Genomic DNA, 17354 nt, shown 5'->3' with positions numbered 1-17354 from the left:
CCTCTGCTGGAGGCTGCTGGCTCTCCCGGGTCGCCGAGGAGCCACGAGAGATTAGTCAGGTCATGTAGCAAGGCAAATTACACGTCTGTGCTCAGACAGTGTCATGTCCCCAGCCCAGCTCTTCTGCTGGAGGTTTTGGTGGGTCACGAGAGGCACCAGGCCCTGAGGACAGCGTGGCACAGGTGGCCAGGGCTGGAGCTGGCCCTTTTCTACGGGGCCACTCCTTGCGACAGAAACTGGGGAACAAATGGTCAAATCAAAACCCGATGACTACTAAAACACTTCAGTTTCAGCTAAAATTATTTTATTTTATTTTATTTTATTTTATTTTATTTTATTTTATTTTATTTTATTTTATTTTATTTTATTTTATATCTTATATATTTTATATATTTTATTTTATTTTATATATTTTATTTTATTTTATTTTATTTTATTTTATTTTATTTTATTTTATTTTATTTTATTTTATTTATTTTATTTTAATTTTCTACTCGCCACCCCAGCCGGGAGGGGACGGAGGGCTTTTTCCCTTTTGGAGCAGCAGCTTCCTGCAGGTCAGGGATGTCCAAGCTTTGCTCGGGAGGCCTGATGAAAGCCAGAGCACAAAAAGCACGCACGGGCAGCTTTTAGCTATGCAGGAAATACATATATCCTGTGATTTTCTTATTTTATACATTGAAAAGCACAAAACCAGGCGTATTTACACGAGCTAGTTATCCTGATGGATGAGGCCATTTATAACAACCCCAATCCTGCCTTGCGTCTGTAGGGCCTCCGCTCTGCTCTGCAAGCATCTCGCCTGGTTGCTCAGCCACGATCAAATTAAAAGTTGTTGGGGGGAATAAATAAACGAGTGTGCTCACACCTGGCCTTCCAGTTGGGCTGCATTTTGAAGTCAAGTCACGGGCTGGTGGCTGCACCTCAGCCCATTAGCTGCCCTACAAAGGAGCCGGGGCAGGTCACCAGTTCCTCCCAGTGCCTCAGAGTGAAGAACCCAAGGCCGTGCTGGGAGGAGGCCTAGGAAACCCCAGTAAAAGCTGAAATTGAGCCCATCCAATCTTACGGATGTGACCTGGCTGCAAACTGCCAGCAGGGCAAGAGAGGTGATGCTTCCCCTCTGCTCGGCACCGATGAGGCCTCACCTCGAGTCCTGTGTTGGTTCTGGCCTTCCCAGTACGAGGGAGGCCTGGACGTACTGGTGAGCGCCCAGCAGAGGGCCACCGAGGTGATGAAGGGCCTGGAGCACCTCTGCTGCGAGGAGAGGCTGAGAGAGCTGGGGCTGCTCAGGGTGGGGAAGAGGAGGCCCAGGGGGATCTCAGCAGTGTGCCAACACCTGAAGGAGGGAGCACAGGGGATGGGGCCAGGCTCTTGTCCAGGAGGTTTTGAAGACCTGCAAGGAGGAGACCCCACAGCGATAAACCAGAGATACCCAAAAATCTCCACAGCTTGTACTAAGCAGTTTTGTCTTTCTGAAAAGGGGATCAGCATCTCACCCAGGAAAACCCCTTGGTGGCCCTTCAGCAAGATGCTGCCTGTACCCATGTCTGTGGCAGGACTTGGCTGGTGGGAGGGTGGAATAGTGCTATAATTTGGCTGCAGTGTGAGCTTTGCATTGCTGTCACCCTCAGCACCCACATCATTGTCCATCGCCCCAGCCTTGATCACTGACAACTACATATTAAAAGGACATCATCTTCAGCAAATGCCAAAGATTTTTCAGGTCCTGTGCTTGCAATACAGACCTGGACTAAAGACCAGCACAAGTGCACGGATGAGAAGGACACTTCAGGACCGGAGCTCTTCCCAAAACACAGCTGCACGTGGTAAATAACGGACCCAACACAAGCCATGTTTTATCAGTTTTATTTAACCAATGAAATTCCTACTGATAACAATGAAAGTAATTTCAGCAAGTATAAATGCGATACAGTTTTAAACAAACCCCATTGTTCCGTACCTATAAATAGATTTTTCAAAACCTCATAAAAAGTGCAGATTTATGAATTGCTGTTAAAATGTTAATACACGATTCCTTTGTTTAAAAATGCGTTTTTTTGTCTCTTAACTCACAAAAAAAAAAAAAAAAGTTCCTTCTGCATCTGTTCAGATAAATTCAAGTCGGGTAACTTAAAAACTAGGAAAGGAAAAAAAAGTCACACACAAAATGAAAAGATCCATCCCACTAGGTCAGTCTGTTCTCTGCAAAAAAAAATAAAAAAAATAAAAAAAATACCAATCAACCATCAACAGAAAAAAAAATGGTGAAAGCTGCTGTGGACACCCACAGGTAACTCCTAGCAGCTGCCTTGCTGCAGGCAAACCTCCTGCGAAAGCACGGACCCTGCGAGCTGTCCCAAGGCGGTGGCCCAAAGGACACCACGGGCGAGCTGTCCTTGTGCCACAGGGGACAAGCAGAGCCACAGGGGACAGCAGGAGGGAGCAGCAGGATCGGAGCTGTGCCTCCTCCTCTGTCCCGAAATGCCCCTGCAGCAAAGGGGACAAAGGTGGCGGCGGCCGGGCCGCACTGGGCCGTGGTCCCATTTATTCCCTCTCCAGAGGGTGAGAGCTGCAAGCCTGGGGCGGTGGGCACGTCCCGATGGGAGGCTCAGACCCACGACCGTCTTTGGAGAAGCCTAAAAATGAGCCAGGCTTCGTGGACGTCACATCAGGCTGATCTGGGTACGGGAGGGAGGCCTGGAAGCCACGGGCTGCCGACACACCGTGCCCACCATCCGCTGCCTGTCCCTCCTCACAGCAGGGCTTGGGTGAAGCTGGTGTCTCTGCGTGTGCACCCGTGTGTGTGTGTGTGTGTGGGAGGGCAGCACGCCCGCATGGAGCCGAGGAGGTCACAACATTTCACACCAGGGCCCGGGCTGGAGGTGGACGTGTCAGGGCCGCCCGCGCCGCCAGCCCTCCTCCCCGTACCTACAGTGGTATTTCATCTACAGCAGGGGCTGTTCAGCAAGAGCGGTTTAAAGTGGCTAGGTTCATCAAGTTTGCTACTTTACGAATTAAAAACAAAACCAAAAAAAAAAAAAAAAAAAGGAAAAAATAAAAACAAAAAAACCCAACAACTATAAATACAAAGACTCTCACTCACCAGACGCTTGCAGCCTGTGTGAATCATAAACTGCATCAATATTCTGTTAAAAAGCTTATTCTACTTAAAACTATACATAGTACAAGAGATTGAAAAGTGGCAGTCGTGTACGGCCGCACTGCCTGCCCACGGTGGCCCCCAGTCAGGTGCTTCATAGAAATCAAGGAGTTACAGTAACAAAGCACGGGACTGCAGAGCCCATCACAGCTTCTGATTACACTGCATACAAAGTACCAAGGGGAACACAAAAAAGAACTGGTGTTAATACTGATGAATCAAAGAGTAACTATAAAGATCAAAACAGACGTTTCACAGCATGCTACATATATTGCTCACAAACTTTTTTTTTTCTTTTTTTTTCCTTAAAAAAAAAAAAAGGCTAATACAAAACAAGAAGTTGGCAGTCTGATTTTCAGTTATGTCAGAGAGATAAAGCGTATACATTCATTACGTAGCTTTCCAGCAAAAGGGTAAAACCGAGAGATTTCAAGTTTACAAAATTCCTATATTTTTATCTATTTTTTAAGCTACCGTTTATATCCAGTTCCGGTCAATAGTCGTGAACCATCGGCGGCCGCAGAGTCCGAGGGCTGCAGCCTGGTTATTTTTTGTTTCCCTACAGGAACATTTCTTTGCCTCGGGCGCTGGCGGGTGGACGGGGAGGGAAGCGAGAAGGAAGGCTGGGCTGTGTCTGGTGGCACTGCATGAGCATGGAGTGGTGAATGAGGAACCCAAAAATCCCCTTCTAAGAGCTGGTGGAGGAGACAACGTGCTTCAATAGCAGCACGCTGCACACAGCCATAAGGGGAAGGCTCCCTTTCCCTCCTCCATCCCCGGAGAAGGAGAAGGGGAGCTTTCCAGAGCGGCCTGGGGTTTCGTCTTTGAGGAGATGTTGGGTGCAGGTGTTCCCTACCGCCTCCCCTACGCACAGACGTGCACGAGGACCTTTGGGACACAGCAGTGCAGCTTCTCCAGCCGGCCTCGAGACAGCCCCTTGTCTGCTGCTGCTGCTTACAGCACAAGCTGCTGCCCCCTTGCCGTATATTCACTGGCGTCTTAAATACTGGCTCTAACTGCGGCCGAGAGCAAGGGCAGAATTCAGATCCCTGCTTTCCACGAGCTCTGCTGAACACCCCAAGGTGTCTACGTCTCGAGCAACCACGAAGTCTGCCTTTGGAGTTATCCCTCGAATACATGAAAAACCAAACCCATTTGTTCGGAAGGCTGTCTGACTACGGGGAAGCCGAGGAGTAGCCCCAAAAAAATGACCCCGTGGGCTCCTGCCCTTCTCCCACCCACTCTGCACTTGAGGCTCTTCGAAATTCCCTGCTACAATTCCCTGTAAGAAGCCTGCACAGCTAAAAGGCTCAAGCAAGGGGAGTGTTGCCAAAGAAAGCATTTTGTTAGTGGATCCACTGGATTAGGACTGTAATTCCAGCGATGGAACATGACACGCTACTCGCAAATGCTACCTAAATGTTTTAAGTAAGTACTAAGCGTCAAACTTTACACCAGATTTAGCATTTTCCTGCCCAGAAAGAACCCAATGCCGGAATTAAGCGTTTCTGAGCAGGAGAAAGGTTCTCTGAGCTCAGGAAGGAATGGTGGCCTAGGAACTTAGCGCTGTTTTAGGAGGTTATGGTGAAGGGGCTGCCTCTGCAAGACTGCTGGGGCTGTGAGCTGGGACAACGGGCAGTGTGTGATGTGGGGTGGCGGGCTGGAAAATGACAGTTTTAGCCCCCAGTGAGCAGCAAAAGGGTTAAATGCCTGCAAGAGAGGCCTGATGTGTGTTTAGAGAGCAGCTGCGTGACTGCGTGGCAAGAAAACTTGCTCCAAGAGATAAATTAACACTGTTCAAGATGCCCCACAAGTTTCCTCGTGCTGCTTTCATCTCCCGCACCCATGATCCATGAAGTAGGTATGAGATGTCAAATTCGTTCTCAATTGGAGATAAAAAGCTTCGTTTATAATTTCTTCATTAACGTGAAAAAGCTGGTGGGTGCATCTCTTTAGACAATCATACGTGCCAGGGACATTAGGGAGAATAAATCTGAAGTTCAGATGGGGAAAACTGACATTTTTGTCCAGCTTTTGGAATGATAGTTAATGGCACGCCAATTCTAGCAGCTTTATATTCAGAGCAGCTCTGGGAAAGTTCATTTACTATGAACTCTCCCCCCTCCTTTTTTTTTTTTTTTTTTGTGCAACATCACCTCTTATTTATGGGAGAAGGATCTGAATGCTTAAGGAAAAAATCTGAAAAAAAAATCAGTTTTAATCAAGAAGACTTGGAATATATCCGTCTGGCCAAAACTTGCGTCCTGGCACAAGCCATCCACTTGCTAATCCCAATAAATCTTTTCTGCAAGCAGAGGTTAAATAATCCAGCTCTTCTAAAAGGGAGCCTGAACTCTGGAAGAGGCGCCTGAAGTGCATGTCAATGTGCATGGAAAACACACACGCATGAGAAACACCGAGAACCTGTTCTGCAAGAGCAGCAGCTTACAGTTTAACCTCTTTTGAAAAGATTTCTCTGAGTCTATATTAAGTCCCCCCACCAACCCATTTCACTAACAATCGCTGCAAATCACACAGATCTGCTACATATTATTCCTTTAATCTCTATGGAAACTGCTTTTATGCTATTGAATTTAGGTGATTAAGTATCTTTAAAAATCTGACTCAAAAATGCAAGTGGGCACCTTGCAGGGTTTTGCTGAATGCCTAGCTGCTTAAATTCCCATTGAAATTCAGGCAACTAACTGCTTTTCCCAAATCCCATGAAAGCATTTATCAGCATTGCTACGAACAAAAATACTATTGAAGAATCTGGTGCTTTGACCTTCTGCACTCGAGTAAGAGAGAAGCAAAATGTTTTCCTTTTTGTTCTGTTCTAATCTGCTCTAAATTTATACAGAGACCTACCAGGTTTATAATTGTTTATAATCACGGATTTTCCTGTGCTTTAAGATTTCTTTAATGCATAGGAAGAACTGATGTGGCAATTTACTAGTTCTTAAAGCTGAAAGTACATCCTTCTCATTTTAATCAAGTTTTTGGGACAAAGTGTATATGTTTCAGTTCAGTCATCTACAGCTTACCAAAATTCTCATAGGATACCTCAACGCTAGTTTTGGTAGCTATGTGTACAGATTCTACCTTAGTTTAAACTGGTTTCTGTTCCAACGTGATGACACTCCTGTGATGATCAGCTGCAGGCTCATATTCTGGGAAATGCAAATGCTTTCTCCAACTGGTATCTTTTCCACTTCTCTTCATCACCAAAAAAAACGGAGTGATTTCCATACAGCGAGAAGATACGCTACCAGAACACACATTTTACAGTGATTCTGCAGTGATAAGAAGCTGTCCCTGCTCAAAGCTGCTCCCTACTTACAGCATTTCCTGTGCTAGCTCATTAATTTGTACCTAACAAGCTTTCTCCTCAGTAGACAGGAGACTGCACACTTTGTTTGTGTGTTGGTCACAGCTGGGATTTTGTGGACTAACATTGATGCTGGTAAATATCAATTCCAATAAAGGAAAACAGGGAGAGTATCTACACTTCCAATGATTCCGGTACTCTTCAGGATAATATTAATGATCAAAGGGTGAAGATTCACATTCATGAGTGCTTTAAAAATGTAAAAATTCCAAGAACACTTGCACGTTACAATTTGGCACAGTGTGAGCCTAAAGCGTGCATAAAGCATATGGTATAGCTGTATGACTTGAAAGACCTATTCTGAACAAACATCTAGTAAAAATCATATATTTGAGTATAAAAACTAGGCTATAAATCGTTACACTGTAAATGCAGTACTCTGAAAAAAAAATGCCACATGGAAAATATCTCCAAAAGTTTCAAGTTTGCATTTAATATTAAAGGAAAAAAAAAGTAATAGCAAACTACTTGCACAATGACATTTCCTACGGTGGAATGTCCTGCAGGCCATATGTGACTTGATATGGCACTTAAAAAAAAAATTACCGATTTACTACAAATTTTATGAAGCAATCCATTTATGGTTTCTATATTTCAAATCTGCTCATGTACTTTGCTCTGAAGGCATTTGAGCTGGCAAGTATATTTCATAAGGAAAGAAGTAAAGGCACTCATGTTTCCAAACATAAAACTCAAGCTACTCTAAGAGTCTTTGCATTTCTGAAGGGAAACTAAGCGGTCCTATTAGTTACCCAAATCTAGTTTCACCTCCTTTCCAGAGCTCAACTGTGCTTCTTGAAAACCACTTGGCTTCTCAAAGCAAAGGAATTTAAAGTAGTACTGTACGGTTCCCACCACTCAAAAAAAAAAGCAAAGGTATTGCATGAGAAGTCCTCTCAGCAGAACTGTTTTATGCACAAAAGCCAGTCGGTACGGCCACTACATTTACAACAGGGAGGAAAAAGAACTCTAACAACTTAGAAAGTCAATCTAAGTTCATACATATCAGTGTCTCAACACTTCTGAGAAATCTTTGCAGTTAGCTATTGAAAATAAATAAATCTGATGTTTTACCCAGTGCTCTCTCCAGAAGACAGTCAGATGCTGTCCAGAGGGTACTTTTCCAAGTAGCCAACATTCCATTAAATTAAAATAAAAAAATTTACTGATTTTTCCTCAAAAGTTTTTCACATGCAGAATCTGCAGTCTGAAAGTGCAGAGAAGTGTACAATCATTTAGCTTTCCAATCTGGAACAGACAGATTAAGCGAAAAATCCAACACGTGGAGTCACAGCAAAGTATCAGGAAAAGGGAAGAAAACTAACTTGAAAGCATAGTGGTCCATGGTTTTGTCAATGGAAAGTGTTAAAAGTATGACTGGTAATATTACCATTTTCCAAAAACTATTCTGAAATCATCAGTGGAAAAAAATCCTGTATTATCTTCTACAATCCAATGGAATATTAAAAAGAAACCCATCCAGTTACTTCTGCACGTATGCGACAGAAACAAAGGTCACCCTCCTCAAAGCACTACGAAAGGTCCAAACCAACAGACAACAGTTTAAGCAGTGACAACTTGCATCCTACTGGGTAAGTTTAAGCATCTCTTTAGGCACTTCACTGGTTCATTAAATGCAATACAAAATAAAGCTATAAATATCAACATTTTGTGCTCTTAAAATTAGTCAAAAGCAACAGAAAACAGCACAAAAGTGTGACATTTTTGGCAGCTTATTTCTTCCCTTCCCCAATATTACCAGTTGTCCAAGAATGCTTTGTTTTGGGGATGCTTTGGCATCTCAGTATCAGGTTGTCTTAAGCCATAAAAACTAAAACAAAACTGCTAGGCCTTAGACAATAAAGAAATTTGGTTTTAAAATTTCTTTATGGCTATATAGAAAGGACACTTTAGCAGTGACATGATAGGGAAAAAAGCTTGCTTTCTTTTTAAATATTGCACTTTTCTTTTGTTCACCCACACTAATGCATAGAAACGTTTAAACTTTGAATATTAAGACTTCATGCTATGAAGAAGTTATGGGAAATAGATTTCTACACATCCAATATGAAAGAACAGATATGCTAGCCTGCCTTTACTTTCCTTACTTAAAACATCGAGAAAGAAGAGAGTGCAAAAAAACCCACAACCCTATTTTTGGTCAGCCTGTGTATCAACTTTATAGGTGCCAACTAAACGAATTGCAACATGTGATGAGCACGGATATTGTAACGACAACTGAGGGTGACTGTCAGTAAAAGAGGATTATGCATGATTGAGACACGGTAAGTGTAGCGGAAACGGCAATTTGTGAGGGCTCTTCTCTTGGGAAGAGGCACGATAAAGCAGATGAATTTTGCACTTCAGTAGCATGCTGTAGAATTTGTCACGATTAATTTCACATTAAAGTGTGGTCAATGTTTGCATCCACATTTCACATCACCTTCAATTGCTGTAGTAAGACAGTGACTGGCAAGCAGTCTCCAGGAGACACAGAAGAATCCAGTGGGCAATTCAATGCAACACAGCGTGTGCGTCTCTGTCAGAGCCAGGACGTGGTGGTACGTTCTCGGAACAGGCAGAGCCGATCTTCTGGTGGACTCCACTAATCTGAAAAATGATTGCTTGGAAAAGAAGTCTCTAAGCACTTCACTCCGGTGCTTAAAGAACAAAGCGCTAGAATTGAATATCATAAAAAGAGTTTTAGGATTCTGACCACTGTGCAGAAATCCAACCGGAAACAATGCAGAGTAGTGCTCCTCAGTGTTACTTTTGTTATCATTAGTAATGTTAAGCATCAAGAAAATAAAACACGTCATTGCACATTACAGCCGTCGAGAAACACGGCTAAACTTTGACACTAGAGAATTTGAATAACCTGATGCTACATCACAAACAGCTTCTGGTGTGTATCTATTTCAAAAGGTCTTTACATACTCGGTAAAAATTCCTTTACTCCCTCCCAGTGACTGCTTCAGGTTAAGTGACGAGTTATGGCACGAAGGGCATACAGAAGTTCTGCTTGCATACGAGCTTCCATTAGAAGTAGATTTACGTGAACCTGTTAAAAATTAAATCAGACATTTAATTTACCTCGTAACGCAACAACATTTATTCATTTATGTTAACACCTGTCACCTTTAGTAAAGTAATGTGGCATGAAAACATGTACTTTCTCCCTGTACCCTGCTGCAAGACTCCTGTTTGTTTTGGGAAACCTGTCTAGTATGCCAACACCAGACAATGTCCTAGGACTGCAAGGAGCTCACCTGCTTTAAGCAATCGTCCATCTCAGAAGTCCCAACAAACCACTTCTGTATCCTAATGGTACTAATTCTTCATGAGTTACATTTTGTTTTGTTTACTACCACCTGTGACCACTACACAGGAGCACAGAATAAGGAATAGTTCATATACCAGACAGGCTAGCAGGCACATAAGCACTGAACCCTTGTCAGGAAGCATTTAACTTAGCTATCTGAAGATACGCTGACATTTTTATTGATGAAAAACACCATGAAGAATGGAATAAGCTCTTTTTTGATCCACAGATCCAAAGTATTGGCATGGTTAACTGCTTCTGTACTCCCAAGTTTACCCATTGTTCTTTTACAGCTGTCAGTTCAATTTTATGGAGAAGTCATAATAAAAAAAATCAAAATAAAAAAGAGAAGAATAAATACTCAAAATAAAAAAGAGAAGAATCGGTATTTCCAATACACTAAGAAGTATTTTTGTAAGATTTATATTTAATGAATTAAATTAACCTGGCTTGTTCTGCTCTTGTTAAAAACAATTTGACAGATACAGCCGTTTTTAGGAGTCACAATATTTTCATTTTTAAACCACACGTGGCTCTGTGTGAAGCCAGTCTGGCTATGAAACACGCACCTTCTCCGAGTGCTTGAACTGACGCCAGTAGCTATCGTACATGCGCTTGGTAGTTCTCTCCGGGTAGCAGGTCACTGTCTTTATGTAAACCTTCAGGCTGCGTTCAAGTAGCTGATTAACTTCTCCATAATCATAGTCATCATACCTGAAGAACACAGGCAATCACTCAGTTGGATGTAAGTTTTTAAAAGCAAGGTCTTTTGTAGCATTAATTTCTTAAGCATTTGTTACACAAGCTGGAATAAAACCTGCTAACAGAGGAAAGGTTTGGTATTGGGATGCTGGTTTTTCTGAACAGAGAATACAGGTTTGCTTCAGAGAAGACATTTCTCTAACAACTTCCATTCTGATTCATACTCATTTTCTTCACTGGAAGTGAAAGCTGTGCTAATGCAACAGCAAAAAACCACCACTCTGACTCTCAAACTGAGCTATCGGGGTCTAAGTCTAAGTCTAACTTCTCACATCATAGTTAATTTTTCATTTGCTGTTTCCACAGTTTTAAATGCACTCCTTAACCAGGGGGTTTTCTCCCGTACCTGATTCCGTACATACAGTGGACATAGTTAAATAAAGCTCTTCTAAGAGTAGTTGTATCAACATCTTCATGTGTGGCCATAGTGTTATACGTGAGGTTATACACCATCCGAAACTTCTCATCGAGGAGATGCCCAATATCAGAATAAAGCCTGTTTACAAGGGAAAAGCCATGGTTTTCCCATGTATAGTCCTGCAGGAGAGGAAAGAAATACAGAAATACACAAGTGAAGTGAAGTTCCTACTTGATCCTGTCTATAGCTCAATAGTTTTTGTTGTCTACTAGCTGTAACTTTGTTCTCCTCAAAGAATTTGTATGTTGAATCCTTCACTTATATCACCCTCTCCATTCCCCCAGGTTTCCTGGCAATGAATGTCACATCACAACATTACATCATGAGCCTACATGAGAAAAAAACAACAAGCTTGTTCTGAAGTGCTGAGGCAATTTTCCACTTTTTGCTCTGCTGATTTGACCAGAGTCATTCTGAGTGGGATGGACTTGTAAGTTTCCAGATGTATTCCTCTTGGAGGCTTCGATGCTTCACTTTAAGCAGAGGTGGAATATGTGCTTTCACCCAGGACGTACATGGGGTAAAGTGCTGAAAAGTCCTCAAAGTACTAAAACCCAGGATGCTTTGGTCTTAAACAAGCACCTGGACTGCAAAGGTGAAAAGATGCCTGCTCACATCAGCAATGGGAAATCTTTGCAAATCAGTCGCATGGCATCAACACTGGGGGAGAATGACCCTGCTCCAGAGCAGCACACAACCACTCCCCGTGCTGTGGTTATAACAGAACACATTAGTTGCCCAGATTCTTGCCAATCTCTCAGCCACATACCCTTACTACAACTGAGGGCATCATCTCATGTTTGTCTGTTTGTTTTTTTGTGGACGCCCCACCCCTGGAGGTGTTCAAGGCCAGGCTGAACGGGGCTTTGGGCAACCTGGTCTGGTGGGAGGTGTCCCTGCCCATGGCAGGGGGGTGGAACTGGATGACCTTTATGGTCTCTTCCAACCCAAACCATTCTGTGATTCTATGATCTCCACATCCTTTTCTGCGTAAGGCTGTTTTCAAGAAGTACCAGTGTGCAAGGGGCTCCTACCCACATGTTGTAGAGCTCATCTATTGGACTGAACCCAACTGCTTAGGACTGTGGGGAATATTATCAAGGACAGCTGCATAAAAGAGGAATTTGGTGACATCTGAAATACCCCACAACATCACATTTGGCTCTCAGCAGCTGGTCCAAACTACCTTAAAAAGCCTGTGAGATATGCCGGATCTACCAGCCCTGCAAAGTGTCCAGGACACCCAGGGGGCATTATAAAAGCCTCTGAAAATGGAAGCCCCAGGATGGGGAAAGCAGTGTTTACTAACAACATAGTTGATTCGTACCAACCATGAAAAAGGAAAACCAGAAAGGCTGAAAGACATTCTGCTGTGCGTGAAATGCACAGCAGAATGTGCCTTTTCCTATTGCTGAATTTAAACCCACAGAGACAAACGATAATCTTGCTTCAAGAGACTAAGGACTGAATTTATGGCAGAGTTTTGGGATGCTACTTCAATTGAAGTAGCATTAATAGCAGAGCGTTTGGGGGCTGGGGGTATATACATCTCACTGCTCGAGAGCAGGACATGCTAATAAAGTTAAATTACTAAGGTGACTCCTTTGAATGGAGGCCAGAAGCTGTTCTGTTTATTTAAGAGCAGAGACATTTTAGTTCCAATTTCAACTTCTGTTGAGCTTTTTTCCATGGGAGCCTGCTGCTCCTAAAGTAGTTAAGCGGCATTGATTTACAGGCTCTGTCTCTGCCTTTCTCTTTTTGGCAATAGCTACCTACCTCAGGCTCATATAAAGACCACAGAGTAAATTATCCAGATCAGCAATGGCTGCTATATAGATAAATACATTTCCTGAAAGTGATCACAGATTCTGTATTTTTCAGCCTTAGATACACCCCCTGATCATTGAGTTCTCCTGAACCTAGTGTGTTTTACTTGAAGTTCTCAGTTTTGGTTTAAGATTTCTTCCATTGCTTACAATTTATCTGTAACTGCTGACTGATCTACTCTATAACCTGGAACAGAATTACCCAGAGCGTCCCTGCTGGTACATACTACGAAGAGGTTTGTGACGCCGGTTATGGATGAAGATGCCAGGATGTATGACAATGTATAAACAAAAGGACATTTCTTTCAGCAGCTCTAAAATATATATATATATATACTCATGAAGAACCAAAAACTTCAGTGTTGCAGTAATCATATTTAAGAACTCCTTTTCTTTCCAGACATTCAAAGTCCAGTGATATGGTGTGTCCACAGGAATGACTCACTAAGCTGCTCTCACAGACATGTAAGCATCTATTTATTGATAACCACAGGACAGAGAACACTTGATAAAAATGGCAGGAATAAGGTGTTCTTCCAATAGTTTGTTTTTTTTTTTTTTTCACATTTGGAGGGATAGAAAAAAAATCATTTTTTTTCTTTCACTTTTATTCCATATTGATTGATAAGCTTTGCAGTTTTCAAATATTACTCCTGGTAATACTTAGAATGAGACTGAAAGCTAAAACCCCCCTTGTTTGAGATTTATGAACAGTAAAAGACTCATCTCTGGTAAATTTATAGAAGCTTGCAAGCTATTTAATGGACCATAGCAAGGAAAAGCACATGCAACACGTCCCACTACAACTACTTTACACTCTGTCCTGTAATGACATATACATACACTCTTTGAGTGATGCACTTTAAAGAGATGCTACCTGAGCTCTGAATGTTGGCAGATGGTCTTCTCCTCGCCTTGCGAAGTCTTTGTACCCAAACCCAGGATCTTCAATATAGCGGGAGACATCTGTGGAAACTATTTCATCGTCAAATGCTGTGGAAAAGAAAAAACACAGCAAAATGCTTTGGTTTAGGCAGGAATTAGTACTGACTTCCAACTGCTGCTGTTACTGATGGACTAGAGAGCAACTAAAAAAAAATGTGCAAAGGAAAAGAAAGGTATGAAGGAAGGAAAAAAATCAATCCCAATCTACTTGTATGGGATCCATCCTTTTCATCAAGCCAATTAAATGTCAGCCTACACCAGACAGCTAAGATATTTCTGCAAAATGGGCTGCATTTCTGGAGGTGTGCTCCTCTCTCTGTTGACTCCTGAAGAAGGCTAGATATCATAGAGTCATCTCCTGAATCAGGCAAGATGAATCTTGTTAGTAAAGTTATTATGCTAGGATAAGAAATAGAAAAACCGTACCCTTGACAACACGATTGTCATGCTGAACAGGTACGGTGTCCAGAATTACACCAGCTCTGTTCTGTAACCCAGAATATGAGCAACGAGAAAGCAACGCTCTGCTCCGCTTGTAAATATCAACTACACATTACAGGAAAGCAAAGAGGTCTACAGAACATCAGGCTGAAATTTCGCCAGGAGCTCTAGTAACCAAGCATCTTCAAAGAGCTCCAAAACATGTCACTAAGCAAGTGCAGGTTTTCTATCAGGAATCAATCTTTCCCTCCTGAATAAACAGGTGGCTCGATTGTGTAACCACCTTTGCAGAAGTTGACCACTGCATAGCTGACTGCATTTGACCCTGATGTTAAAATCCTGGCTTGCTTCCACATGCATTGACAGAGCAGTGGCCAGATGTCCACTGTTAGCACCTTAAAAAGTCAGTTCATCTAAGAATTGCAGAAGTGCTTTATCTCCTCTTTGCCTCATTAAACAATCAAAACATAACGGCGTAGGAAGAAGCTTGCACAGCATCTGCTACAGTGAGTCCTCAGTGCAGAATGAACAACCTGCACGCACACGCTCCTCTCCCCTGGATTTCATGGCAGGGTAAAGGCACAACGCACACAGACTCCTCGGCTCAAACTCAGCAAAAGGAAAAAAAAAAAAAAAGGAGGAAAGTCAACAAGGCAATCAGCAACCACATCAACGAAACGCTCCTGGCCCAAACAACACCTCGTGCCTGTAAGCTTGACGTTGCAGACTTACGGAAGCCCTGATTTGATAATGGAACTGCAATGAGCGTTGGTTTATCTACACCACTGAGACTGCCTGACCAAATTAAAACAGACTGAAAATGGACAATGCCCATTTAAAAAAAAATCCAACAGTGTTGTTGCTGGATGTGTTTCCTTTCAGAGATTTTGCATAGATGTGGAAAGCCACAAAACAACCTTTGCTGATTCACAGTATGTTCTTCCTCCCTTTTGGGCTCAGTGCACAAAAACTTAAATGCCTTTAAACACGTTTGATCTGGCTCATAGTCTGAATAACGAGAATCGATTACCCAGTAGCGTGTAGCTTCAACTTTCTTACCAGATTTTCTCTGAAGCTACTAGTAACACATACTGATGCCCTAAATTCACAAAGAAGAGTGTTCATGCGATGCGTGGCATTTTATGGGTCATTTCTTACAAAGATAAAAACTATAAGCTTCAGGTAACCTCTAATGTGAGGAGATGATCTGAGATTCTGATTGGATTAACAATATTGGTTGAAACAGTTTCTTTGGAAAAAAGAACAACCTGCTGGCTGTACGAAACATTTAGTTGCATGTTTTTTAGCGATGAAGGCCTTCAGGGTGTATGAAAAACACTGGAAAAGAATCTTTCAGCTCAGAATTTTGAATACTACTTACAGATAAACTGAATGCTAAGAAATCTCTGACATAGTACAGGTAATGGAAAAGCACAGCGGTAGGATCGCTCAAAACAGCAAGTCGTCAATTCGTTGATATCCTTTCCAGGCATGGATGAATTAATTTGAATATATAGAGCACACAAAGAGAGGAATTTACACACAACTCTTTAAAGAAGCCTAAAGGCTTTTTTTTTTTTTTAACACAGAAAAGCTAAATTTCAAGTAACGAAATGGATGTTGGTATTTGCCAATCAAGAAATGTTAAGGAGGTGAAGCAGGTCACCCTTTTTAAGCCAAGAGAGAGAATAAAAAAATGGACAGGAGTTGTAGTCATTGAACTGGACTCAGTGTTTAGTTCTTGAAAAGCACAAACAAAACAGAGCTGGCAAAGCACAAATACCTCCACTAATTACTAGCAGGCTCTCCTTCTTTTCCTTCTCAAAGCGAGTGTCCATTTCTTCCTGAGAGGCTTCTTCATCCTCTTTATCTTCTTGCAGCCTCTTCATCCTCTCCATTAAGGCCTCCAGCTCGCTTAAAGAATCTGCAATCTGCAAAAACACCATGACATTCTGCAAAATTAGAAGATAGACAACATGTGTCATCTTCAGATTTCATGCTCAACAATGAGTGTTCTCAAAAAGAAAAAAAGACAGCAGCAAACATAAGAATTGAAGCCAGAATGCGTTTTGTCACAGAGAGCACAGACAAACAGCTGTCAGAAAGTCAGAAGAAGGGAGGTGGTGTTACTCTCATCTATCACGCTACGCTACTGCAGCAAGATAAACAGCAAAAAGGGGTGGTGTTTGAAGGTGCAAACCGCTAAAAGCGTATGTTCCACCATAAAGACTGCTTGGGAAAATCTGTCTACGTGCCCCATGTGTATCAGGAAACAATTTTTAACTTGAAGGTGCCTTTATTCAGTATACTGGTACTGCTAAGGACCTTACTGAGGAGATACAGCACAACACTGCAATACAGGAATACAACCTGAGACAGAAAACCAGGATTTTCTTTTTCTTTTTTCTTATTTTCATGTTCTGTACTCAAAACAACCATTATGCAGACTTTTTTTCTTGCTTTTATGCAGAAAACAGGCCTCTTTGCTAGAAATGCACCAAAGTTTGGGCTATGTGATCTCTATTTGTCATTCAGATTTTTCATAAGGTAAATTGTTTGGTCTTCCTTTTCCATCATTTCCTTTTGATTTCAATCTTCTGCTCACAGATATAAATGTTTAATTGTGTATCACTCACTAACAAGCAGCACGCGGTCTGCAGCAGCCCTCTGCCCACTACTGATGCAGAATGAGACATCCCAGTGATTTTAGCTAGTGTGTCCTGCAGCCCAGAAACCTCGGATGCAGGAACTGAGCTGATGGATCACACACTCAGCCTGTAAGCTGCCTGCTAATTTTTACAAATGTATCAGTGACTCTGCTCATAATCCCTATCTTCCATCAAAGAAGATGAGGCTAAGTCAGCAATCGGGATTAATTCAAGGACCTTCCTTCAAAGGCGCTTTCAGAAAAAAGTCCACATTTAAGTTAATTAGCCAGTAATCAAAGTCCTCTGTTGGTTGATTCAAGACCAGAACACCCGCATGAGGAACAAAGCCATCTTATTTCAGACATTTCCTCTCATCTACATGGAAAAGCTTCAAAATTGACCTGTTTTGTGATTGGAGGCCTAGAAGTCAAAATGCATATCGTG

At 42.2% G+C, this 17354-nt stretch overlaps 1 protein-coding gene across 1 annotated transcript in view; it reads right to left on the bottom strand.

Moving 5' to 3' along the window:
• Nucleotides 1-1850: 1850 nt before the first annotated feature.
• SESN3 (sestrin 3) overlaps nt 1851-17354 on the bottom strand; it is a 44984-nt gene continuing 29480 nt past the window's right edge. The window contains exons 6-10 of the mRNA XM_032180609.1: nt 16046-16193; nt 13754-13869; nt 10979-11169; nt 10440-10584; nt 1851-9609 (exon numbers count right to left, since the gene is read on the bottom strand). Coding sequence (XP_032036500.1) covers nt 9523-9609; nt 10440-10584; nt 10979-11169; nt 13754-13869; nt 16046-16193 — 687 coding nt within the window. The 3' untranslated portion in view covers nt 1851-9522. The remainder of the gene's footprint in view (nt 9610-10439; nt 10585-10978; nt 11170-13753; nt 13870-16045; nt 16194-17354) is intronic.

Source organism: Aythya fuligula, chromosome 1, assembly GCF_009819795.1.
Source record: "Aythya fuligula isolate bAytFul2 chromosome 1, bAytFul2.pri, whole genome shotgun sequence".
In the NCBI taxonomy this organism is placed as follows: Eukaryota; Metazoa; Chordata; class Aves; order Anseriformes; family Anatidae; genus Aythya; species Aythya fuligula.
This window is presented reverse-complemented; position numbering and strand designations above follow the sequence as displayed.